The following is a 24,176-nucleotide window of genomic DNA, read 5'->3' as shown; positions in this document are numbered from 1 at the left end:
CCCAGCTCGTTTTCCTTCTGAGCTCCAGTATGGTTATCCTTCGTGTGAGTACGTTATATTCAGCACCATCGAGGCTACCAGCGGATCAATAAGCTCTTCCAGACCCAGCGTCCGAGCAAGGAGCATCCAGTCTCCATAATTTAATCGACGTCCGTGTGTTTCGAACTCGGAACTGCTTGGTTGGAAGTAAGGCCCAGCTTCACTGAGCTACCACTTTAGTGGTGAAGATTTCTTCAGTGAACTGATCATCTTCGGTAATGAGAGGGCTTTTCTTTTACAATATGAGGTACGCATCTCATCTTTGTGACTTTAGTTGATTATACCAACACCAATCTTTCTGTAAGCAGGCTAATTTTATGCCGTTTCTCACTTTCAGCGGCCAGAAGACGGGCGCACCAAGCAAGTAATCTATTCCCCCTAATTCAATAGTGACATGCGTCTGATCTCCATGCACAAACACGTGGAAAGTTCCAAATAATTTTTCAAAGTAATAATTCATATGTTATATATTGAGTCCAAAATTTAGACGCCAATTTGGAAAAGCCACGTCACCCCAGACTCCAAAAACGGCACATGATGGATGCCCTTCCAAATATTTCAGTCCTCAGCTGCCTTCCCTCTCGTGTCTCCAAATCAATACCTAATCGGTTGATTGCGGTTCAAATCTTCGCATCTCTGACTTTTGAGCTGTCACTCTTGTCCTCACTAAATAATTTCCCATTACGATGGGTTGCTGGATAGAATCTGAATTCCTGCACCAAAAGCCCACCGACCCCACCACCCACCCTGAAAGCTTCTCCTTTCCCTCCCCTCCTTTGTTCCTTCTCCCTTCCAGAAGCCATCCAAAGCAGCCGGAAAACTCGCTAAGAATAGACATCGTGGCCAGTGGCCGAAAGCCGGAGGGATAGCGAAGCATCCATTCCGGCCTTGAACTCTCGCAAGCAGTAATTAATTCCCGTCGGCCGCGGCCATGTCGGTGTCGTGCGGGTTAGAGTGGGTGGTGTGTCTTGGCTGCTCCCGGTGGGCGTGGAAGCGGCTGACGTACGTGGGCTCCTACGACAGCGAGTCATGGCCGCCGGCCGCCGCCGAAGAGTTCGAGCCGGTGCCCCGCGTGTGCCGCGTCATCCTCGCCGTTTACGAGGACGACCTCGAGCACCCCCGCTTCCCCCCCGCCGGCGGCTACCGCATGAACCCGGCCTGGGTCTTCAAGCGCGTCACCTACGAGCAGACCGAAGGCCGATGCCCCCCTTACCTCATCTACGTCGACCACGACCGCAGAGAAATCATCCTCGCCGTCCGCGGCCTCAACCTCGTCCGCGAGAGCGACTACAAGGTGCTCCTCGACAACGGCCTCGGCCGCCAGATGTTCGACGGCGGATTCGTCCACCACGGCCTCCTTAAGGCGGCCACCTGGCTGCTCAACCGCGAGGCCGAGACGTTGAAGAAGCTTCTGGTCGAGAACGGCCCCGGGTACAAGCTGGTGCTTGCCGGGCACTCGCTTGGATCCGGGGTGGTTGCGCTGATGACTATAATTCTTGTGAATCACCGGGATCGGATCGGGGGCATTTCCAGGAGCCAGATCCAGTGCTACGCCATCGCGCCAGCTAGGTGTATGTCGCTGAATCTCGCCGTCAAGTACGCCGATGTCATCCACTCCGTCGTGCTGCAGGCAAGGGAATTCATTGCTGATTTCATTTCTTGGGTTTTATGTTAAAAGAAAAAAGATTACTTCCGAGTCTTGATATGTAGGATGAACTTAGAAAAACTGAATTGTGGGGGCGAGCAATGGCTCAGCAGATCTGATGAATGGAAAGGGAGAGGAGAAAAAAAATTAAAGAGATTTTTCTTCCCTTTCCACTTTCTTAAGGAGATTAGCAAATAGGGATGTAGAATTTGGTAATTTAGGTCTGCAAGGATAGTGCTAATTATTGCTAGAGCTGAAGTAGTTGACTTGGGTTTAATGTGGGTTGATCAGCAAGCAAATGAAGGCCTTTTGGGGATTGGATAGTTGATCAGTAAGGCATGTATTTGATTAGATATGCAGTTTGCAGTTTGGCCATGAGGCCTGACTAATGAAATGGTATTATGGGACAGCTCATCTTCTTTTCTTCAGAATATTAGTTATTTTGGTGACTTGGGTCTCAAGGAAGTGCAAGTTCAGTGGTTATTTACTCTAGGCAACCGAGGATGTGTCTCTATTTTATCAGGGGATGCCGAATATTACTTTGATTCTTGCTTGTCAAGAATCCAATAATTGATGGCCAGTATACTTGGGAGTTGTGATTTTCTTGTGAAGAGATTTTACCAATTTAATGTGAAATAAGAACTCGGTATCAGTGCCTGATCTTGGGAATTTGATGGCATTCTCTTGGTTTTGTACTTATGCTTTCAGGTCTTGTCCAATTATATTTGATTTTTTAACAAAGAACTTGGTGTCAGTGCTCGATCTTGAGAAATTGATGGCGTTTTCTTGGTTTTCTGTGGATACTAATACACATGCTTTTAGATTTTAACTCTATCGGTGCATGCTGCTTATGAATATATACTACTAATAGATGTAATCCATTAGCGCATATTTACGGTCTTTGCTTTGCATACTGGCACTTGGGTCGCATCATAGTACCCATCAGTTTTCAGCACCTATTCTTCTGCATTGTTTATCTTCTGGAACCTCTAATTTGTTATGGTTAGCATGGCTTATCCATGTTTTTGCAATGATAAGTAAGTTTTGTTATTTGTGAAGTTGTTTTGTCATTCTTGGTTGGATTTAACATTTATTACTTTGTATCTGTCCTTTTAATTAAATTGTAATTATTAAAGACATTACATTAACTTAACCTGTTCAATTTTCATGCAAATCTGCTTAAATTGTTTGTTTCGTCCTGCAATACTTTTTTTACTGCTTTAGATTTTCTGACATCTTCATATAAGTTTGACTAGATGAGTCAACTAAGAACTATGGTAAACAAAAAAGGATGGTTAAATATTAATTGTTACGCCCTGTTTGACAAGATGAGTCAACTAAGAATTATCGTGAAGAAAATGAATGGTTAAATATTAATTGTAATGAACGGACATCATGGGCCCTGTCTGTTGACTACATGGGCAGTAGGAATCTATATGGACAAGAGGGTTTAATCATACGCTTTTTTTAATCTTAATCTTATTGCCAAAATAATAAGATTTGTGCATACACAAGCAGCTCAAGTGAGTGAAGGATGAGCAAATTGACATCGCATGCTTAGAGACCAGCTGGGGATGCTTATACTCTTATATTTTAGTACCATAGCATTAAATTATAGCCGTTTAACTATTTGCAGTTTCATTCCTCTATGTACTATTTTTAAAACTTTTTAGTGGGGTGAATGGTTTCTTCTTTTCTGCTCTGTTTTTTGAATGCATTTATATATTCAGTTTAACAGCTTGTCTCTACCTTTTTATATTAGAACAGAAAAAGATGCAGAAAATTTCATTTTGTTGATTATGTTTATTTGTAATGTTGGTACTGTATTAGATGAGAATCCCTGCAGATGTTAGTGTCAATATTGACCCCTTTATTATAAATTCTCCCAGGATGATTTCTTGCCAAGAACTCCAACACCCTTGGAGCATATTTTTAAATCTATCTTCTGGTGAGTTATTGCATACCCATATTTTTCTAAGCTTTAATATCTCTGATTTGTTGTTTCTCTTCTGCATATCTGTAGTGTTATAATCATTTTTAAACCAGGTGTTACTGCTTTGGACAGCTTGCCCTGCTTCTTATTTTTAGTTTGCATGAGGGATACATTTATTCCAGAAAAGAGGAAGCTTAATGATCCAAGAAGGCTCTATGCTCCTGGTCGAATGTATCATATTGTTGAGAGGAAATTTTGCAGGTAAGAAACCTTCTGACATTCTTTGTGCTAACCAAAAAATGGGCTACAGTATTCTGTGACTTATAAGATAAACCTTAACTATTTTCCTATATTTTTGCATGCATATGGAAAGCAATGTTGTTAATTTTCCATTTCTTTTGAGAATACCATGGCCATAACAATAACCAATGAAATCTATCCCCTTGTTTGAGATATATTTAAAAAAATACTCTGCTTATTCCCTTTACCTCATTTACTTGCCATTAAGCATGCTTGCATCACCTATGATTTTATCTTGAATGAAATTCTGCTTTATGAAATATTAATAATCAAACTGATGAAAGGGCATGAGAATTTGGGGCCTAATGGGTCATTGGGTGCAATCAGGGTATGTCGTATCGGCCTGTACTGGCCTAATGGGTCATTGGGTGCAATCAGGGTATGCCGTATCGGCCCGTACCCACTGGCCGGTACGAACCGGTCTGGGCAGGGATCGGTACCGGAAGCTTTTCATTGAAAAATCGGCCGGTTGCCGTACCGGTACGAATCGATACGGGACCGGTACGGACCGATACGAGACTAGTACGTACGACTCCGGGCTGCCACCGGTACCGGTACGGCGGACCTTGGATGCAATGGTGATTTACATGAATATTTTGACTTGATGGAAATTTTTTGAAATTGATTTTGGAGATTTGATTTGCCTAAGGAAGAACATTATAAGGTTCAATTTAAGATTTGAAGCAATTCATTTAATAGTTAAGGAATCTATGGTTTTATGAAATTTTAGAGAGCATGAGTTTTGGTCGTACTTGGACTCTGAAATTATGTGTGTGACCTCATAGGTTCGAACCTAAGCCAGTAGTATAGGAATGGCTTCCTACACTAATCGATGTGACCATCTAGCAATGGTACCCGACGTCCGGATAAGCCGAATATATGCGAAGCAAATATTCTGAAACCCTGAACTATGGTTACTGTATAATTCATCCCTTAGACTCCTAATGCCAGGATGACCTTAGAGTTCTGTCAACTCTATAATCAGTGCATCCATGATGTGATTCAACTTTAGAAATCCTGTGATTCCTCACAAGGATTATCCTGGCCAAGGTTTTGCTAAATTGAACACAAAGCATTATCTCCTGTTTCCAAAAGGGGTCAATTCCATCTTGACTCACTCACTGATTTCGCAAGTACTTGATTGTACCCAGTAACCTTCCGTCTCAGAATTAGAAATTCTGCTAGTCCGGCACCAAAGTACAGTGAGTTGCTTGCTAATCACGGTGGTGATCTCAGATCTGAGGGATACTTATACCCATATCAACTCGGAACATCTCTTGACAGTAGAGTGTTCCGAAATTGGTCACGTTCAGTGAAATGTACTCCTACACTTCACCTGTGTGATATATCAGTGTCTCCACACTCCTTGGTTAAGAGGACAACCAACGTATATGTCTCACAACGACCTAATCTCGATAATACTGTCGTCCTAGTAACAGTATATCATTTGTTCGCGAACAGGTTTAAGGACTTGAAGATAAATCCTTCTTTAAAATAAGTCCTAAGGACTTCATCATATAAGAGTTCATTTGAAGATGTTCAATAAAATGATGAATAATACCAAATAACACTTTATAAATTTGTCAATTCATTTACAAAATTTAATCATCAATATGCTGACGATTGACTTTTAGGATACAATTCTCAACAAAATGATAGAATTGTGTGAGGGAGGTGAAAGATGATGGAATATGCGGTTTGATGATGTTTTACAAAAGATAACTACTGAAATTTAAGGAATATATGGAGAAAAAGAAAAGAGCCAATAAGGTGGCATGCTACTTTTCAGTATAAGAAACAATGCTTGGTTGCCAAGCATTTTTTCTTTTCCTTGCCTTTAAGCCTCTCTTTAGCTCTTGTCCTTAAATACTTATAAATGGATTTGGAACTTCATGGTAACTTCTTTCCTCTTTTAAATTTCTAAAACTTGCTTGAAAAGTATTGAGCTATACCTGCTTTTCTCTTTTGAGAATAAAGCCAAAATATGCAGGTTTTATGATCTTCACTTGATAAGCAAGACACAGCATTGGCAATGCACATATGTACAAATTTGACATATATTGCTAGTATAGACTTATGGAAAGAATGAGAGGACACTCCAACATAATGATATTGTTATGTATATCCAACATAATGAAGTACTATACTTGTATGCTTCCAACACTCCAACCCAAATCTCAAGGTAGTCCTGAACCTACAGACTATGGCTGCAGTAAATAGTAGATTAACTAATGATGAAGGAAGCACATATGGATCACCTGACAGTAGTAAAAACATGATGGGGTAGGTACTGAGACTGTGAGATGAATGAAGATGATGCCCAAGTATGTAAAACTACCATTTGGCTTAGAGGAAAAAAATTGTGATAGTTGGAACTTTTAATGTGATTAATCCAAGATTGAACAGTTGGGTTTTACTATGGAAATTGCGTTCGAAGATCAAGGCTTCTTTATTCATGTTATAACATATGTGGTCCAATATATGCATTTTCTAAAGCTGCACTATTAATACTTTTGAGAACCATTAGAATGATGGCCTCATCTATGTAAAACTGCAGGATGTTGCGATTGGCGATGCAGGCTAGTAGTGCCATGAATTAGCTGATTATTTCAACTAGCAAAAGATCAATCTGGCTTGCATACTGTCAATTATTGAACAACAAAATTAGGTGTGAGATATGAGAGACGATGCAATGTACAGGAAAATGATGTTAGGAATTTGTAAATAGGCAGTGCTAAGGAGAGAGAAACCACTAAAATATGTGGAGGTGTCGAAGAATTATTTGACTGTGAGAGGAGGCATCTTAAAACAATAAGGTGATGACCAAATCATGAGAGATTACTGCACATGTACTAGAATTTTTAGCCTTGAAGCTGTGAGGATGCTAGGTTACTGGAGGTTAGAACTGCTGAAAAACATGTTATGATAAACAAGGTTAACCAAGTATCAAGTGTTATAGATTAGAAATTTATTACTTCAGCTTTTGATTCTGTTTTTTTGTTATTTCAGGCATGTATAAGTGGTAGATTGAGACATAATTCATTGGAAAAGCTGGTCACTTCCCTTTGAGAGGAAAGAGAGTCTCGTATCCTTTTCATTTAATTTTCAAGGAAGGCCATGCCATGTATTCCAGGGGCCATGACTATTTTCTAGGAAGAAGGTTGACAAAAGAGGTAGAGGAAAATAAGGAAATGAAGAGGGGGGTAGAAAGCAAAAAGATGAGAGGAGAAGAGAAAGGCAAAGAAGAAAAAGAAGGGAAAGTATCTGACAGCTATGGTCATCTAGTAAATAATCATCCAATCTAGGTTCCTTGCATGTCTTCATTACTTTGTAATGATCAACCCAACCTTACAAAAATTAGGGAGATCTAGAGATGTAGAGCAAAGTTTTAATTACTGGTGGGACGGTTACGCATCACACCTTCCCAATTATTGGGATGGGACAAGTTGGAAAATGGATCAAGACAGGATGGGACATCCACCATCCTGAGAGTTGAAATATAGGACATCCCATTCCATGGGAAAAGTGGGACAGTCCCATCCTGTAGTATTCAAAACCTCAATGTAGAGCTCTAGTCCCTTAGCAATAACCTTGGTAGAGCCTCGGGTGAAACTAATGAATTTCTCTTTCATTCATAGTTAGTTTTCCTCCACTTTCTTTCCTATGCACTTGTTCAGTTTTAAAGCCTGAGGAGTCGCTGTTGGATTGTGAGTGTAGTTCAACGTAGAATTCTCCGGTTAGATAATTTAAACTTACAACTAAAATTTAGATCTGAGGTAGATGTCAAATTTTAGCTTTTTTAAATTCAGTATGATCTGATTTACATTGCAAACCTCAGGAAAAAAGTAAAACCTAATAGTCAAACCAGGTATCATGATGAAACAGTTCTTGGAAGATTTAGGGACACATCAATGGGTGATTTTAAGATGATGGTCAAGGACTTTGCATGGATAGTGAAATCCACATTATTATCAGAATTGTAACCTCTGCTCGTGTACATCTTATCAAAGAAGCATGGATCCACTTAAAATTTTAAATTTTCTCTGGGTGATTCAGATTTTTCCTAAAGCTTATTTCAAATGCTTTCCTGTTAATTCCATATCTAATATATAATGTCATTCAAGGTTTATCTTAATCAGATTCTCTATTGTTCAGCTTTTTTCTAGTCAAAGAAACAGGGAAAAAATTCTTTGTTAAGTCAATAAAGGGAAAAAAAATTCTGCTGGGAATTAAGAGGAACATGTGTTAATGTTTATATTAGTGATAACCCACCATGATAGAAATAGATCACTCACTTAAATATGTAAATAAAATAGGAATGCTATTGTGGATTGTGAGATTGGGTATCTGAGAGTTCTTAAGAATTGCAGGTTCTGTGCCACCAGTCTTTATGGAACTGTGCTTCTACATGGACTATCTTGCAACACTGTGACTGTCTCACCATAGTACAATTAGTGTAAAGTCATTTCATAGTCTTGTTGGTATACATGTAAATATTCTTGCTGTCAAAAATTAGAAATTTTTGAAAAAGAGATCGTAACTTTAGTAATCCTATGAATCAGGGTTCAAGTTTGTGCCCTATTACTAGTTTGCTGTGTAGGCGGCAGATGCTGTTGCAAATGAGTTCATTGAAGACTGGAAGAGGCTGTGCATGGTATCATTGTGAATGTTTAGAGATTTTAGTGCTTTCATTCATGTATCAAATATGTTCTTATTAAGCTGTTGGATGTCTAATAGTATGCTCGTCTTATGGTTCTGATGATTTTTCTTGTGGGCATTCTAGAATATCATAGGCTAGGTGCATGTGCAAAATTTAAATGGTTGCTTCTTTGACAGCAAATAAGGATTCTTTGGATGTTCTAATGAGAATGATCAACTCATAGATGATAGGAATTGGTCCTGACTCCTGAATATAAGGATATAGTTAGTTATGAGTTTTACTGCAATGGGAGGTACTTTATGTACTTTGATATACTGGCAATCTCTACATTAGGCTGTGGAATCACATACGTTGTTCACCATGTTCAAAGAATGATTTTTCTGTCAAGGATTGTGGTATATGATGGTCCTCCTTGATGGCTTGAGAAAAATTACTTGGAAATGGTCTACTTAATAATAAAATGGATTTTCTTTTAAAAAGGGACTTATCCATACCTCTTTGAAAGAAATTTTCCCCAATAGGACAATTATCCTATAATCACTTCATGTTCTGATTAAACCAGATGAGCTTGAGATTTTACAAGTTATTGATTAGTGTTTCAGTTATCACATATTGTGTTAGTACTGAGCTCCAAAGGACAACAATTGTTCTGTGCTGGTACCAATCCTTGTATGCTGTAAGAACGTTAAACTTTGTCTATATATTTGCCAAAGAGAGGGAAGATAAGCTAGAGAGACCTGTCCTTTTCTAATCTTAGATTTAATTGGATTGCTTTACTATTAAGATGACTTTCATTAAATGTATAGATCGAATTCTTGACATATCCACACAAATAACCAAAACCACGTATTTTGGTAGCTTATGGTCGGTACCATGGTATGCCGTACTGGTTGGTATCGGTGCGTATCGACCATACTATACCATATTGGTACTAAACTAGTATATGGTACCAAGGGAGGAGGGATGTACCAAGTGTCGATACACTGCTTCGATCCCCATACCAGGTGCATTGACAACGTACAAGGATGGTACCGGTACAGGATCCGATACCAAGATGGAGAATCTCAGTTGGTACACATTGCGCCATAGATCTTTATTTAATATATAAAATGGCATTGCTTTTTGTGAACTATGAAGCATCGATAAGGAAAAGTAAAAATAAAAGCAAAGATATATTATATTTGAAGTCATAAATAAATAATCGTGCTAACTTGTTTTATAAGTAGTGTACAATGAACTGATAAAAATTTTGGAAGAAAACTAGCTTCCTTTTTTCTAAATCAATGTAATTCTATGTATTTCTTTTCTTAATTAAAAGTCTTGACTAATAGCTAAGCAGGCAGTGAGTTGAGTTGGATCATGTTCAGGTTACTCAGCTTTCCATACCAGCAAGTTCTAGCTCAACCTTAACGTACCAAGTTGCATCACTGGGTCATTGATGCCCTGATCGTAATCCACCTTTAGGTCAACCCATTAACGCACCAGATATATAGATCCTTATTTGGCAAGTTCAATTGTTTATTGTTCTTATTATGTTTTGATTCCATCCCAATTATCAATTGGATTTTGTAGGAAAAAAATGAATGGCAATTGAAAACAAGAAAGTTAAAGAGGAAGAAGGGATATTTAACCCTATAAGTTCAAATTTGAAAAGTAAAAGAGAATCCTCAAAGTCCCACTTGTTCAGATGCTCATTGATGTACCACAAGGGAAGTCGAGTTTAGGCAGTTAGGGCTGCTGAAGCTAGAAGTGGGTCTCAATTAGCGAGATACATGAGGCAAAAGAAAGAGATTTGCCATCTGTTGATGGGGTCATTACTTTCTAGCATGATTGACCATAAAATTTGGAATGCTTGTCAATATGATATGCACCCATCCATACATACTGCATCAACCCCGTGACAATACAAAGGGGCATTTGTTTGGGCCAACACTGCCCAACCCACACCTAGATTTCCCAAAGCAACCATGGATTGAGTTTAGAGGTAGATCGAGGTCAATTTTCCCCGAACTGACCCCAAATGGGCCCTGAACCAAGCCATATGGGCCCTGAATTGAGCAATATTTTTTGGTACCTCTCAAAATGACTAAAACAGCCCCTTTCACAATTGCTCTTCACTGTTTGGTAGTGGGAATGAAATCAGGGAGAAGTGAAGAGTAGAGATTGGCTTGCTGGATCTACGCTTGGTTATCAATATCCAGGTCTAGAAAATTATTCATGCTAGGTAACTCTTCTCCTCCTCCCTCTTTTTCCTTATTTCTTTAGAAGTCCAAGTAAAATTTTATATTTAGTTCAAGAAATCATGGGAAATTTTGTCAAATGAGTATTAAATATTGTTCAATCATTAGATTCGTGTGTTAGATCATGAATCCAAGATTGGAAACACTGATTTTGGAGGCTTAGTTGAACCCAAAGACCAACACCTAAAAATTATGTAAATCCAAAAATAACCCAAAATAGGCCACAGAAAGGGCATATTGGCTATATCTATACATACCATCGATACTTTTTTGGCACAATTCTCAATACAACATTTACCATGCCCTCCCTCGGTACACTCTATACCTCAATATTTTGAACCTTGAATATCATATAAAAAGATCCAAGGCCGGAAGGCCCCAACTTGTAGTTGAGCAGAGGAGAGAAGAGGGAAGACAACTCAGAGGAATTTAAATTGTTTTGCCAATTTATGACCCTGCCATTGGATATTGAGCCAGTTGCTCAGTTTGGTCGTCATTTCATATTTTGACAACCTTGTGCTGGCCATTTTGCTTCGCTATTTGATGCGACCTCTCATTTTTTTTTCCAAAAAGCTCTATTAATGCCCTGAACCATGTGCGATCCCAACTCGATCTGATTTTTTGGATTTGAACGAGACAGAAACTAAACTTTGCATGAGCATGCATGCAAATCAGGTTAGGTAAGTCATTTGGTTGGTTTAAAATTTCAGGCCGTTGTTATAATGAAATCTTATTATCATTGGACATTTTTGTAGTATTCTTGAACAAAAATTAAAACCCCTACCCCCTCTTTTTGCATGGTCTCTGTAACCATTAAACTTGCTATCTTATTAGAATTTTCTTCAAAAGTCATAACTATTATTTAATTATTTAAATTGTCTTCAGGATATCTCTTTTATTGTTTCAAATTGCTCTATAGAGGCATTGATAATAATGTCATTAATGCATGAGATAGGTAACCAGACCAATCCTTAATGGTTCATAGTCATTGAATTTTTTTGTGATCCACATTTTTCACCATGAAACTCACAAATTCACCAAATCCAAAGAAAAAGCATGGGATTATCTAACATGAGGCCTTTTGAAGTCTTGAATCAACAGATCATTTTTTCTAACCATAAGAATTTGAGACAAGCTGAATTAATCTTAAATTCATATATTCTATTTATAACTAGAACATATCCTCTTCAAGGTCATAAAGTTGTGGTCTGGATTATCTTAATTCTATGAAAATTGAACTGAAGGTTACTTCAGGCTTATGATTGTAGTAACAATGTTATGACATTCTTTTTGAGTTTGGCATGCTAAATAAATGACTTAGATTAAATAATTGCAACATATCTATAGCCCTATATATCTTTACTAGAAAGGTTTTAAGAAGTTGCCACATAATGTGAGTGGCTGGGATATTCTGTAGTGCATATACTGGAATTTTAAAAAATAAAATAGATAAAATTAGGAATCGATTAGTAAAAGTTCATAAAATAAACAAAGTTAACTACATACTCTCGCCCTTTTTTTAGAGCCTATGTTAGTATAGTTCGACTTATTAACCTAAAGAATTAACTATACCCCCCTATACAATATACCCAATGCTCATGTATGCTAATGCAATGAACAGATCTACTAAATATTAAAATGAAGCAGAGGGGGAGAGAGAGAGAGAGAGAGAGAGAGAGAGAGAGAGAGTTAGAAGAATATGCGATCACTAGCATAGGGCCCAAGCCATATGTGTTAGCTGTTTATGCCTATATTGCCCTGTAACAACCCACCATAGCATTAATATTTCTTCAGTTTTTACATGCCCTTTGTCTACATGGTCTCTCTCTCTCTCTCTCTCTCTCTCTCTCTCTCTCTCTATATATATATATATATATATATATATATATATATAAATCTTCTCCTGACGAACCAGGTGATGCTCATTGATTAGTGTGACAAGGATATTAGTCATTTAATTGTGATTCATAATTTGGTGCAATCTGTTGAGAAGTCCAACTAATGCAGAGAACTATACACAAATGCCATAGAACAAGCATAATTTCAGTTTTTTGTGTTCTGTTAGTGTCTCTATAATGATACACTGAAAGCATGCTTATTTAGAAATGTTACTCTAAATTCAAAAGAAAAATACTAACTAGGACTTATTGGGAAAATATGGAGATCTAGGAAACAATAAACTTTAAGGCATGCCATGGCTGGTATCAGTTTAACACCGCCCTCCGCAAAGAAAAATTTATAGTCTAAGAAATACAAAACGATGCTGCGATTCTGTTAGCATGCACAGCACACAAGATTGATATTTTCAGTCAAGCAAGTGCATTGATGAAAAACTTTGATGCTTTGTTATGGAAGATGTGGAAGATATCCTCCTGAAGTAAGGACTGCCATTCCAGTAGAAGGAAGATTTGAACATATTGTGCTATCATGTAGTGCCACATCTGATCATGGAATTGTTTGGATAGAACGAGAATCACAACTGGCTTTAGATGTAAGTGAAACCTTCATTATTATCTGTATTGGTATTACTAGTGAGCTTTGAAGTAGCATTAGAACTAATGCTAGAAGCTGCATGGTGGATCTAAAGGTGGTTGATTTTCTCAGAGAATGAAAGAAAATGCCGGGGCCACAGTCCCACCACCGCAGCAAAAGATGGAGAGGAAACAGAGTCTTGAACAAGAACACAGGGATGCCCTGGAAAGAGCCGTGAGCTTGAATATACCATATGCTGTGGCACCAACAGAGCAACCCTCAGATGTCGCTAACCCTGCGCCTTCAGAGAACCAGGATGAAGCAACCTCACACAGTAAGCAGGATGAAGCAACCTCATCTAGTAGTTCAAAATCCAGTAGAACAAACTGGGATGAATTGGTGGAGAAGCTCTTCACCAGGACTGCTTCTGGGAACCTTGTTCTGAAGAAAGACGTCAGCGTCGATGACTGACATAAGGGATTATTTTTTTCTCTTTGCTTGTTGGTGATGTGGGAGTTTGTCCTGTTCCTGTGCATTATAGTTGTATGCTATGTAATTCTTCCCTGCCTTAATAAGAATTTGTTCTTCAATGCTGTGATGAGTCCAGCCTCTGGGTTTTGCTTGGTTTCCCAAGCTGAAGAGGCAGTGATGTACAAAATGAGTCTGTAGGCTGGTCTCATTCAGCTCTTGTTGTATTTTGTTAGTGTGAGTGGAACATTTGAGCATGTGAAAAGGGACTAATTTTTCTCTGTGATTTCCATAAGCTATGAATGATCTTTTGATTCTTGTATCACCAAGAAGCTTAAAGGTAGATATCTGCTTTAGTCTTTTGTCTCCAAAATATCATCCATCGCCATTCTCTGCATATGAAGTCTTCTTGCAACTGAAAAACAGTAGGGAGAATGCAATGACTTCATCTCCTTTATGGTTTGCTTTGGGCAAGGCATCAATAGAACATGCTGTGATTGCTAAATATTTGCCTGATGGTCTCATTGGGGACTAGTTCTAGAGCCAAGCCCAAGCCTGGATCTATGCTTGCCATAGTTTTCGAAACATTAGTGATCAATGGTTGGATTGCCCATCTACGGCTCAATGAAGCACAATGTACTATGTTAATTGATATGAGTTCAGAGAGGTGACAATGTTTAAGAGATAGAATTTAGTTTCTCTGGTGACAATGCGAAGCTCCATTTCCTATAAAGATGAGATTGATAACCGGTTACAAAGTGTGTTTTATGGTACGCCGTACCAACCTGAATTGGACTGTATAGGGCATGCTAGTATCATACTAGCACAATATTGGTATGGTACAATACTTGACATGTCGCTCATATGGGATATCGGTACCAAACTAATATAGTATGGTATGTTCTATACCGTTTTATTCAGGTCGGTATGGTGTACAATGAAACTCACTCTTTAACTGGCTATCAATTTCATCTTTATATTTATCTTATAGGAAATGGAGTTTCGCATTCTCACCAGAGAAACTAAATTCTATCTCTTAAACATTGTCACCTCTTTGAACTCATATCAATTAATATAGTATATCGTGCTTCATTGAGCTGAGCCGTAGATCGGCAATCCATACCGATCACTATTGTTTCGAAAACTATGGCAAGCGTATATCCCAGGCTTGTTTATTGATTTTGAACACTGGTTCCATGCACAAAACCCCCCAGCAGAACTTGAAATCCATGTAGAGGCTGCTCACATCATTGTCCTCTTTCATGCGCATCCTCACCGAGTCTTACCAAGCTCTACATTATAGTATTAGTCAAGTGAATCCAATGACATGCCACTAATGTTATGTCTCAGATACACACATATAAAGAGAGAGAGGATGGCATAGCTTTAACATTAATGTAGAGGTTCAAACAAAGAAAGGCTTACGGTGGATACCTAGGCACCTAGAGACGACGAAGAGCATAGCAAACGACGAAATGCTTCGAGGAGTTGAAAATAAGCATAGATTTGGAGATTCCCAAATAGATCAACCTTTCAAATTGCTGCCAAATCTATGAGCAAGCAAGAGATAATCTGGCCTATTAAAACATCTTAGTAGCTAGAGAAAAAGAATACAAAAGTGATTCCCATAGTAGTGGCAAGCGAAATGGTAGTAGCCTAAATTGTAAAAATAGGGTTACAGGAGAGTAATACAAGCATCATGCCGCTAGACGAAGCAGTAGAATGTTGCACCCTAGGCAAAAATATTTCATTTTTTTCTAGCTGTAATGGACCTAACTAACTTTGACTGTGGTTAAAGGTATGTCCCTTTCTGATTGCTTTGGGCAATCCTATCAAACGTGATTCAGGTTTGACTGATGACAGACAATAATCCAAATAATGACTCCCTTCCAAAATCGATATTTAACATTGTGAACTTAAAAAATGGTTGCCTAATTCAAGGCACCAAGGATTGAATTAATTTGTTGGAAGAAAATAATGAGCATTTTATAGGCTACTTGAATTTGTATATGTATTTTGCTCTTATCACCATATATATATATATATATATATATATATATATATATATATATATATATATATATATATATATATATATATATATATATATATGTTCGGCTATTTAAAGAATAAAATATGTTTTATGGCAGCTTGAATTTAGAAAGATATTATTATAAAAATTCAGGACGCTTTAATGAAGCACAGGAAGTCGCTAGCAGTATTTAATTTTACGGAAATACATAATTTTTGATGCAACCCATCTAAAAGTATGGAAATCATCAAGCATTAGGTTCATTCACAAATTTGAAGTGCTAGAGGGGTTATGCGCACAAAGGACCCATGCTTTTAACTTAGAAGGCCTCCTAAATCACACGGCTAACTTTAAGGCTACAAATGGTCCCGTGACTCGACCCGATTAGACTCAATCCAATTTGTTTTAAAGGACCCATGAAGCCGGATTGAGTTTTAAAATTGGACCCGTTCTATTTTTGGGGCAGGGTCTAAGTTTCGTAAATGTGAACCTGATCCATACCTGTTAAACTATTTAGACCCACAGGCTGCAGAGGTGCAGGCTCAGCCGTCGAGCTAGTTATCTACAACATAGAATGCAGCAATACATGCCACTACACTTTTAAAATCATTATCAACCAGGCACATGTTGACTTTCATTGCTATGAGCTAAAATTTAGGAGAAGAAAATAGCTTACAATCTATAACTGAGAAAAAGTTTTAACAATAGAAGCCTATTTTTTCCAAAAAGAGTGCAATCTTTTGGAGGTTGTAGTGTCACGATGCTACTCAGCTTATTTAAATTGAATCAGATTAGAATTTACCTGATGTGATAAAGAAATGTATACAAATCGACCATTAAAATTTTTAGAATCGTAAACCTAGTTGGCCGACGTCTCCACACAACCTTTGAATGGCATGGATCATAGCATTTCCTCTATATTTCTCTATTTTTAAAAAGTGATCTTAAAATTACGGTAAACTCTCTAGTTTTATGTAGCCTATCCGAGGGGTTTCCTATCTTATATTGTCGAAGCAATTTTTCTTTTAATACAACTAATAACTCTATGACATCATTGATGCCTCCTTGTTCTTATGTTAGCAACTAATAATTCTAAGCACCCACTAGATTAGATTCCTTTTCATGTGTCATTTTCGATGCATATTTCTCAAGGGAGAAACTATAGTCTCCTGGTCATGGGTTTGGAAACCATCCAAGATCACAATGAAAACTGAAACACTAAATATATGAAGTCACATCACAAAAGAATGATAACTCACTCGTAGAAGGGATGGAGGGAGATAGCCATGGATGATCATCACATCTGATGCTGAAATAATGGAGAAGGGAAAGGGTGATAAAGCATCAAGAAGAGTTGAGATGATGAGGAAGCCTAAGTTAAGATGGATGGAGGAAGAACACTCGGTAAAGTAAAGCATCTGAAAGATGGTTGTGATTCCAACTCAAAAGAGAAAGGAGGCGTCTAAAGCTGGAAACAACCTAGGAAGGGAATGGAACTTATTTCAGCAATACAAATATTTGTGATGTAAACAAAGCATTAAAGTATTGGCTTATATCCTTACTCGAACCCGAACTGGACCTGTCTCGGATCTGAATGACCCACTGAGTCAAAAATTATAGCCGTGAATCCGACCTGACCATACTCGATCTTTCATTGGGTTGGGTCGAGGTCCAACATTAGGGCCTAAATAAGGAATTAGGTTGGGTCGGGGTCATTCATTATCCGATCTAATCCGACTTATTTGCACCTCTAGCTGACTTTGATGTATTCAAACATAGAGAGAAGTCACTCCGAACTCGGAAAAATATCTTTGACCCATGGACCACAACCTATAAATATAAATGGTTACTTATTTAGCTATCTATTTATCTATCTCTCTATGTGTTTATCTATTTATTTATTTATTTTGTGTGCGTCGAGAAATGTGAATGAGCTGGAGCCAGCTCTTTAAACTGGGATGCTAATTTCCGCTCTTCTAGCGTAGATCTCAAGTAGAGTCCAATCTCAATCTGTCTCGGTCGTAAGGTCGAGTATTAAAAGTGGGTGGATCCAATGGGTAGAGGATTTGTCCAGTTTCTTAGGCACATTTTCTTGGTGTTATGGGAACAGGGAGTTACTCAACATAACTTGTATTTAATGTCTGGCACGTTCAATGCATTCTATAATACAAAAATTATTGATTGAAGCATTTTAAATAGCTTATTATTGATTTTAAAATTGTTAAATTATCTATCAAAAATTTAATATTTAACTTATAGTCTAATCCTTGTCTTATTCTCAAATAAATCCAATAAAGTGTTAACTAGCTAATAATAATCCTCATTATTTCTATTACAAGGGTACATAAGGTTTTAAAGTGAAACTATTGTTTAGGGATATAAACATTACTGTCCCTTCAATGTTATATTTGTTGAAGCAAGCCTCTTTTATTTTAGTTTCTCCAGTGAAGTACATAGGCCTAGAAAAGAGGATAGTCGCAGCAAATTAGTTGTAATTCAAGACACATTGTTTTGTTCCTTATCAAGGTATAAAGTCAAAGTTATTTTTATTATTTTCTTTTCTTCTAAGCTTAGGGCATCTAAATGCATGTAAGGCTCTTATGAGTGATCCAAATAATGCTTAGACAAAATGATAAATAGGAGGTTGACATTTTCTTAGCGAGGGTTTTTTTTATCATGAGTGAGAAAGGGATAATTCAAATAAATGTTTATTGATCATTTAGATTAAGAAAGCTTTGGTCGTTCATTGTTTTTTTTTCCCCCGAGGTATCTTAATTATAGTTCGAGGTATAACGTAAGTTCCTCAGGTCCAAACTCAAATCATTTGCTCGAAGGTTGTAATCACATGAACTTAACTTTGCGTGCTTTGCAATATTCTTTTTAGCTTTTAAAATTAGGGTTTGTCTCTTACAAAGAGCATATGGTGTTCCTTCTAGTATTGGTGAGTTTGCTGTCCATTTGGCTAATCCAACTAGTGTACATATGGTGTCTATCTAGATAGCAAAAGAGTACCATAGTTGGTGCTCACTAGCAATATTATTCTCAAACTTACTAATGGTCTCCACCGGTGATCACCTACCTACACCAAAAAAAAAAAAAAAAAAAAAAAGAAACTTAACACGCAATCTTTTTTGTTGGATCGGACTTTAACATGCAGTCCCTTGGCCATCACACTTAATTTTTAGCTCTACACATGCTTAAACAGGATTTGCACATACTTACACTTATATTATATACATATACAATTTTTTAAATGCAATTATATTTTTACTATACATAGTTATATTGTTTCTGCACATATTATATTTATATATGTACAGTTATTTGTAATTGTGTATGTATTAAAGAATAAGCACACGTATATTTTCTTTTGGTACAATGGCTGTTCACACTACTTTAGCGTAGGTGCAGTCAGCAAAATCAAAAAAGAGAAAATGACAAAGCGGTGGAGGACACTCCTAATGTGTCCAGAGAATCTCTCCGCAGTATTAGGCAGCAAAGGAGGTGACTCAGTTAGTGGTCCTATTTGCCTTTCAATACATATGTATGGCCTGAAAAGTATTGTAATATCCTACCATCCAACGGATGTCGCAAAGCAGAAGGTTTCCATCCTCCTCCGCCCCTCATTCCATATCCAGTTAATTACCGTGGCTGAGTTCCTCTCAAGAAGCATACGCTCAGCCCTCAGCATCCATTTCACATAGGTGATGTCCTCTCGTGCTGTCCGAGCGCTGTCCCTGCTGGAGCCAAAGAAATTTTTAAACCTGAACGGTTGTTAAAGTTTTGGCCAACGATAAGAACCAGAAGTTATAGTCCGGTTAACGTAGTGATTGGTTATTAATTTAGTTTTTTTTTAAAAAATGTACCTATTATCCAGTGGCTTCTCAGTCCTCAACAAAACGTTCCCATCAGCAAAGCTGAGGATATAAATCCGTTATTTCACGCCCGTTCATCCTCCCAGCCTTCATTAAATTCCCAGATTCCAATCATCTTTCAATCTTCTCCAAAACCCCTTCACTCTCACTATCCCTCTCCCTGTCTCTGTGGGTGTGGTTCCAAGAATAAATTTATTCCGACGCCGTTCGTCCTCGGACCCTTCCCTAAATTCCCAGGTTCCCATCATCATTCAATCTTCTCCAAAACCCCTCTACTCTCTCTCTCTCTCTCTCTCTCTCTCTCTCTCTATGTTGCTTCAAGAATAAACTTATTCCGACGCCATGGATAGGGACACCGACTTCATCCCTTCGTCCCCGACCAACTCCTCCGTCTCTTCCTCCGATCTGGACACCGAGGTAAGAATGAGAAGGGGAATTGCGAGCGACTTAAAATTCCCAGAATGCCCTTGTCTCTCTGTCTTATTTTTTTTTATTTTTTTTTTAAAGTCGACCGGTTCGTTCTTCCACGACCGAAGCACGACTCTGGGGACCCTGATGGGCGTCTCCATCCCGGAGATCACCGTCCAGCCGGCGAGGGCCCTGTCGATGCTGGAGAACGGCGGCGGCGGCGGCGGAGGAGGAGGAGGAGGAGGGGTAGAGGGGGGAGGGAGGAGGCCGAAGCAGAGTGGGGTGCCGGAAAGGCGGCGGCAGCGGCGGCACCGCGGGGGACGGAGGTGGTGGCGGCTGTGCCGGGACGACATAGTGGGGTCCACCTCGCTGAGGGACTTCCTCCAGGTGGAGCGGCGGCTGGATGGGGGCGGCGAGGTGGCGGACGGCCACTTCCTCTACGGCGGCGGTGGGGGAGTGGCGGAGCACGAGGCACTGGGAGGCGGGCCGCTTTTCGAGGACGGGAGGGTGCTGCCGCCGGCGGAGGGGCGGCGGCCGCAGCAGCGGAGGGCGGCGGAGGGGGCGGGGTCGCTGGGGAGGCTGCCGGTGCTGCTCACCGGGATCTGCAGCGGGGGTGACGGGTAGACTTGTAATTTTAAATCCTCTCTCTCTTTCTTCCTCTCCCCGGAGCATGTAAAGCTAATTCCTGGATTTTATTCTATACTTTTTATTGCTTTTACCTTTTGTTTCCTTTCTTTCTTTTAATAAAAGAGGGGATGGGAAGGGAAAGGCGCTGACGTGTCGGTGGATTCTAGATTTTTTTTGTGTGGGGGGGGGGGGGGGGGGGGGGCGGCTCACGTGATCTCCTTCTATCTTTTTTAAGTTTTTGGGGTGTGTTTGTGAGGTACAGCGAGGTGAGTTTAGTCTTATTGGAGAGGGATTTGGCCATAGTGATCAGCTAGATCCGAAAGGACCCGAGTAGTTATGGAGGAGATCATCCTCTGCTTCGCAACATTTGGGAGATAGCGAGGAAGGATGTCATATTCCAAGCTATGCATGTATATTGTGGGCTAAGAGGGCGGTCGACTAGATGGCAGCTTATGTAGCGAGCCACTGAGGAGGTACCCTATGGTCTAGAGAGAGAGAGATGCCTGGAGCATTTCAGGACCTTTTATTTTCTGATTCTATTGGATGTATTCATACCCGTGATGTATGAAACACCCGTTCCAGCAAAAAAAAAAAAGAGCAGCTAGGTGAGTGGGAAGAAAGTCAACCAAAACCTCACACAAATCTAGCCACCTAACCTAAAACCTAGCCCAATTCCAAACTTTTCAAGTCAAAAACAATTTGAACTTGATGGAATTAAATTAGGTTGGTTCAAGAAAAATTAAGCAAAGTTGCAATATGAGTTTAATTATAGAAATATAGGTCAAGTTTGAACTAATGGCCTTTCAAAAAGAATATATTTGCTCTTAGATTGGGCTGAATTAAATTTCCTAGAATATGATTTATGGATTGGTTTTATGTTGGATTTGATTAACCAACCTCTCGACCTAAGCGTGCCAGATGTATCGAATTTTGATGCATGGCCATTAGAAGCTTCGGACGGTCTGCATTCTACAGTTGGAAGGCCCTAACCATGGTAATGCCATATGTCGATCAATTTGAGTCAATTTCCTTTATGGTATTCTTCGGACAAATTCTAGATACATCCTGGAGTTCTATTAGGTAAAAGACATGTTTGAATATTCCTACAGAATTAAGTTGAAATTCTTATACGAATCGAGCTTGTTGGCTCATCTAGCTTATATTAATTAGCACAAAGTCATCCAAATCCAGCCTATATCCTAGTCTTTAGGCTGTAAAGAGGAAAAAAAAAAGATTTCGAAAGATTTGGGCCGGGTAGTGTTTGGTTGATACAGAGCCATACTTAAATGGATGACCTAATTCATGAATCTTGCAGAACTTTCAGCCTAATTATATAAGAATATCAAAACAGGCCCTAAAATGCTATAAATATTTATGCACTCTTCTTTAAAAATAGAGTTGATTTAGTAGAGATCAAGAGTTTCTTTTCAATTGTGCGTGTGGCGTGAGGTCATGCAAGAGGACTATATTTATAGTTTACAGCTTTATAAGAGGAGATTGGAAGAGGCTGAACGACAACAATGAAGTTTAGGTGAAAACTATGATACTAAAGGCTGAACAACATCAATCAAGTTTAGGTGAAAACTATGATTCTAAGCTACTTATGAATCAGGAGATGTGAGAATGAAGATCTAACCAAAAGAGGTGTGTGGTCTTTTGGTTATCCTGATGTTGACTTAACCTTCATCCTATCTTATTGATAAATTTATTGTGCTCAATTGTTACGCTATGGAAACAAGGAATGCCATCTTTTTTCTTACATCCTTCTAGAATTGGATCACTATGGTCCTATTCAAAAATAAATGCAAGCATTTAATTGGTGCGAACTAATAGTTTACAGATTGGTAATACTATAGCAGTCATACAGGAACAATCAGAGACTGCAAAACAAGAGGAGAAAAGGATTGATTCATTTTTGTGAAAATAAAAGTAAAATGGATTTTTCGCGCAAAATTCCCTTTTAATATGACATATTAAACTGTGTCAATTATTTTGGTAATTCGTGCTGATTACTATGATAATAGGTATATAATAGGTTCGTTCGAATACTTAAGGATGAATGAAAGAGTTAAATAGTAAAGAAGTGCAGAAATGTCTTCTCCCAGTCCCTTTCAGCACAACTGCACTTGCAAGCAACATATTCCTTTTGCTGAAAAACAACAAATTCCTTTACTGAGGTCTAACACAACTTTCAAGCTGTTTTTTTGAAGCCTTCAATGACATACCCAGATTAATGTAACTATATAAATCTACCACCAAAACTCTTGCCAAAAATCCATATAATCTGTTGACGACGTCGCAATGTTGTTCTTGAAACTCTATGCAAGTTGGAGCATTCTCAATTTCCAAAACAACCATTTAATCCATGGATTCAAACCTTAAAAGATGGGATAGACAAAGGCCTTAAATTCAAAATATGGAACACAATTTTCTCAAAAAAAAAGTTTTGGTTCTAAATCTCTGTCAAATAAAGCATCCCTTCGTCTTATTAAATCTATACTTATCGCATCCCAAATCTATTACCGAGATTGACACGTGACACTACAGCATGTTTGATAGAGTATAACTTTAGGGAGCATACAAGGCCCGTGTTGCAGTGTTTTCTAGTCCATATGAGTCATAGGCAGCGTCTACTCTGATACCATTTATAGGAAGTATGTAAGGACCCGTGCGAGAGTATATTTAGTTCACATCAACTATGTTCTAGATAGATCTTAGGTACTTATATAGAACTAAGTAACTTAAATAATACTCTCCGACTTTTTTTTTTGGATGAGATCCTGGGTTGTTACATTCATCGCACCAGAAACAAAAGAACAAAGTAAGAAACTTATATTGGAGGGTACATGTCTCAAAGCTGAGCCAAGTTTAGTGTTGAGGCCCACATCCAAGACGGCAATGGCGAGAAACCAGGTGAGGTAGCAGGGGAGCTCCCAGTCTTTCCACTTCTGCGTTTTCTAAACAGGAGCCGCTCAATGCATTTGGGGGCTAAGGCGAAGTCACTAAGAGAGGCCTTTTTTCTTTCTGTTTTGTCTTTGAGGCATTCCCTTCAGTGAGCCGGCCTAAGGTAAACTCACTAAGGTGAGACTTTTTCCTTTCTGTTTTATCTTTAAGGCCTTTCCTGTGGTGGGCTTTCTTTGGGCCGGGAGCTTAGGCGACCACCTTAGTCACCTAAGGATTGGGCCGGCCCTACTCCTAAATCACCCACTTCCCCGTGCACTCATTCTACTAGCACTGCGTGAACACGAGGCCTCTCTCACCCTCTCATTACTGGCCGATGCATTGGAGCCACAGACAATAAGGGGTGAAACCGAAAAGGGGTTCGGTCCATGACGAGTGCCTCAAGTGGGATTCTTGGAGAGAGACACAACATAGGCAATGCTAAGTAGCTCATTGGTCAAAACAGATTAGTGATCTTTATAATAAAAGTACAAGCAAGAGGCTTGTGCAATACATGGGAAATAGGATAACATTTAT

General features: G+C 38.9%; 2 protein-coding genes across 2 annotated transcripts; both read left to right on the top strand.

Annotated features, from left to right (window-relative positions):
- Positions 1 to 52: 52 nt before the first annotated feature.
- LOC103717343 (alpha/beta-Hydrolases superfamily protein) lies at positions 53 to 14,082 on the top strand. The gene is made up of 6 exons (XM_008805680.6): positions 53 to 286; positions 377 to 1,669; positions 3,574 to 3,632; positions 3,750 to 3,878; positions 13,173 to 13,308; positions 13,422 to 14,082. Exons 2-6 carry the CDS (start codon positions 971 to 973, stop codon positions 13,758 to 13,760), a joined length of 1,362 nt encoding a protein of 453 aa, XP_008803902.2. The 5' UTR covers positions 53 to 286; positions 377 to 970; the 3' UTR covers positions 13,761 to 14,082.
- A 5,508-nt stretch (positions 14,083 to 19,590) lies between these two features.
- Positions 19,591 to 20,780, top strand: LOC103717344 (uncharacterized protein At3g17950). Its single transcript, XM_008805681.5, has 2 exons — positions 19,591 to 20,081; positions 20,172 to 20,780. The coding sequence occupies exons 1-2, from the start codon at positions 20,007 to 20,009 to the stop codon at positions 20,694 to 20,696; spliced, it is 600 nt and encodes a 199-aa protein (XP_008803903.3). The 5' UTR covers positions 19,591 to 20,006; the 3' UTR covers positions 20,697 to 20,780.
- The last annotated feature ends 3,396 nt before the right edge of the window (positions 20,781 to 24,176 follow it).

This window comes from Phoenix dactylifera, chromosome 18 (genome assembly GCF_051530095.1).
Source record: "Phoenix dactylifera cultivar Ajwa chromosome 18, Ajwa_hap1_PhDact_Kaust_v1.1, whole genome shotgun sequence".
NCBI lineage: Eukaryota > Viridiplantae > Streptophyta > Magnoliopsida > Arecales > Arecaceae > Phoenix > Phoenix dactylifera.
This window is presented reverse-complemented; position numbering and strand designations above follow the sequence as displayed.

What these genes read in the sequence shown, in the direction of transcription:
- LOC103717343 (XM_008805680.6), top strand. Translation starts at nt 971, where the DNA reads ATGTCGGTGTCGTGCGGGTTAGAGTGGGTGGTGTGTCTTGGCTGCTCC. An exon ending in TCCACTCCGTCGTGCTGCAG is followed by an intron (nt 1,670 to 3,573) that starts GCAAGGGAATTC and finishes AAATTCTCCCAG; the next exon opens with GATGATTTCTTGCCAAGAAC. An exon ending in ATTTTTAAATCTATCTTCTG is followed by an intron (nt 3,633 to 3,749) that starts GTGAGTTATTGC and finishes TGCTTTGGACAG; the next exon opens with CTTGCCCTGCTTCTTATTTT.
- LOC103717344 (XM_008805681.5), top strand. Translation starts at nt 20,007, where the DNA reads ATGGATAGGGACACCGACTTCATCCCTTCGTCCCCGACCAACTCCTCC. An exon ending in CCTCCGATCTGGACACCGAG is followed by an intron (nt 20,082 to 20,171) that starts GTAAGAATGAGA and finishes TTTTTTTTAAAG; the next exon opens with TCGACCGGTTCGTTCTTCCA.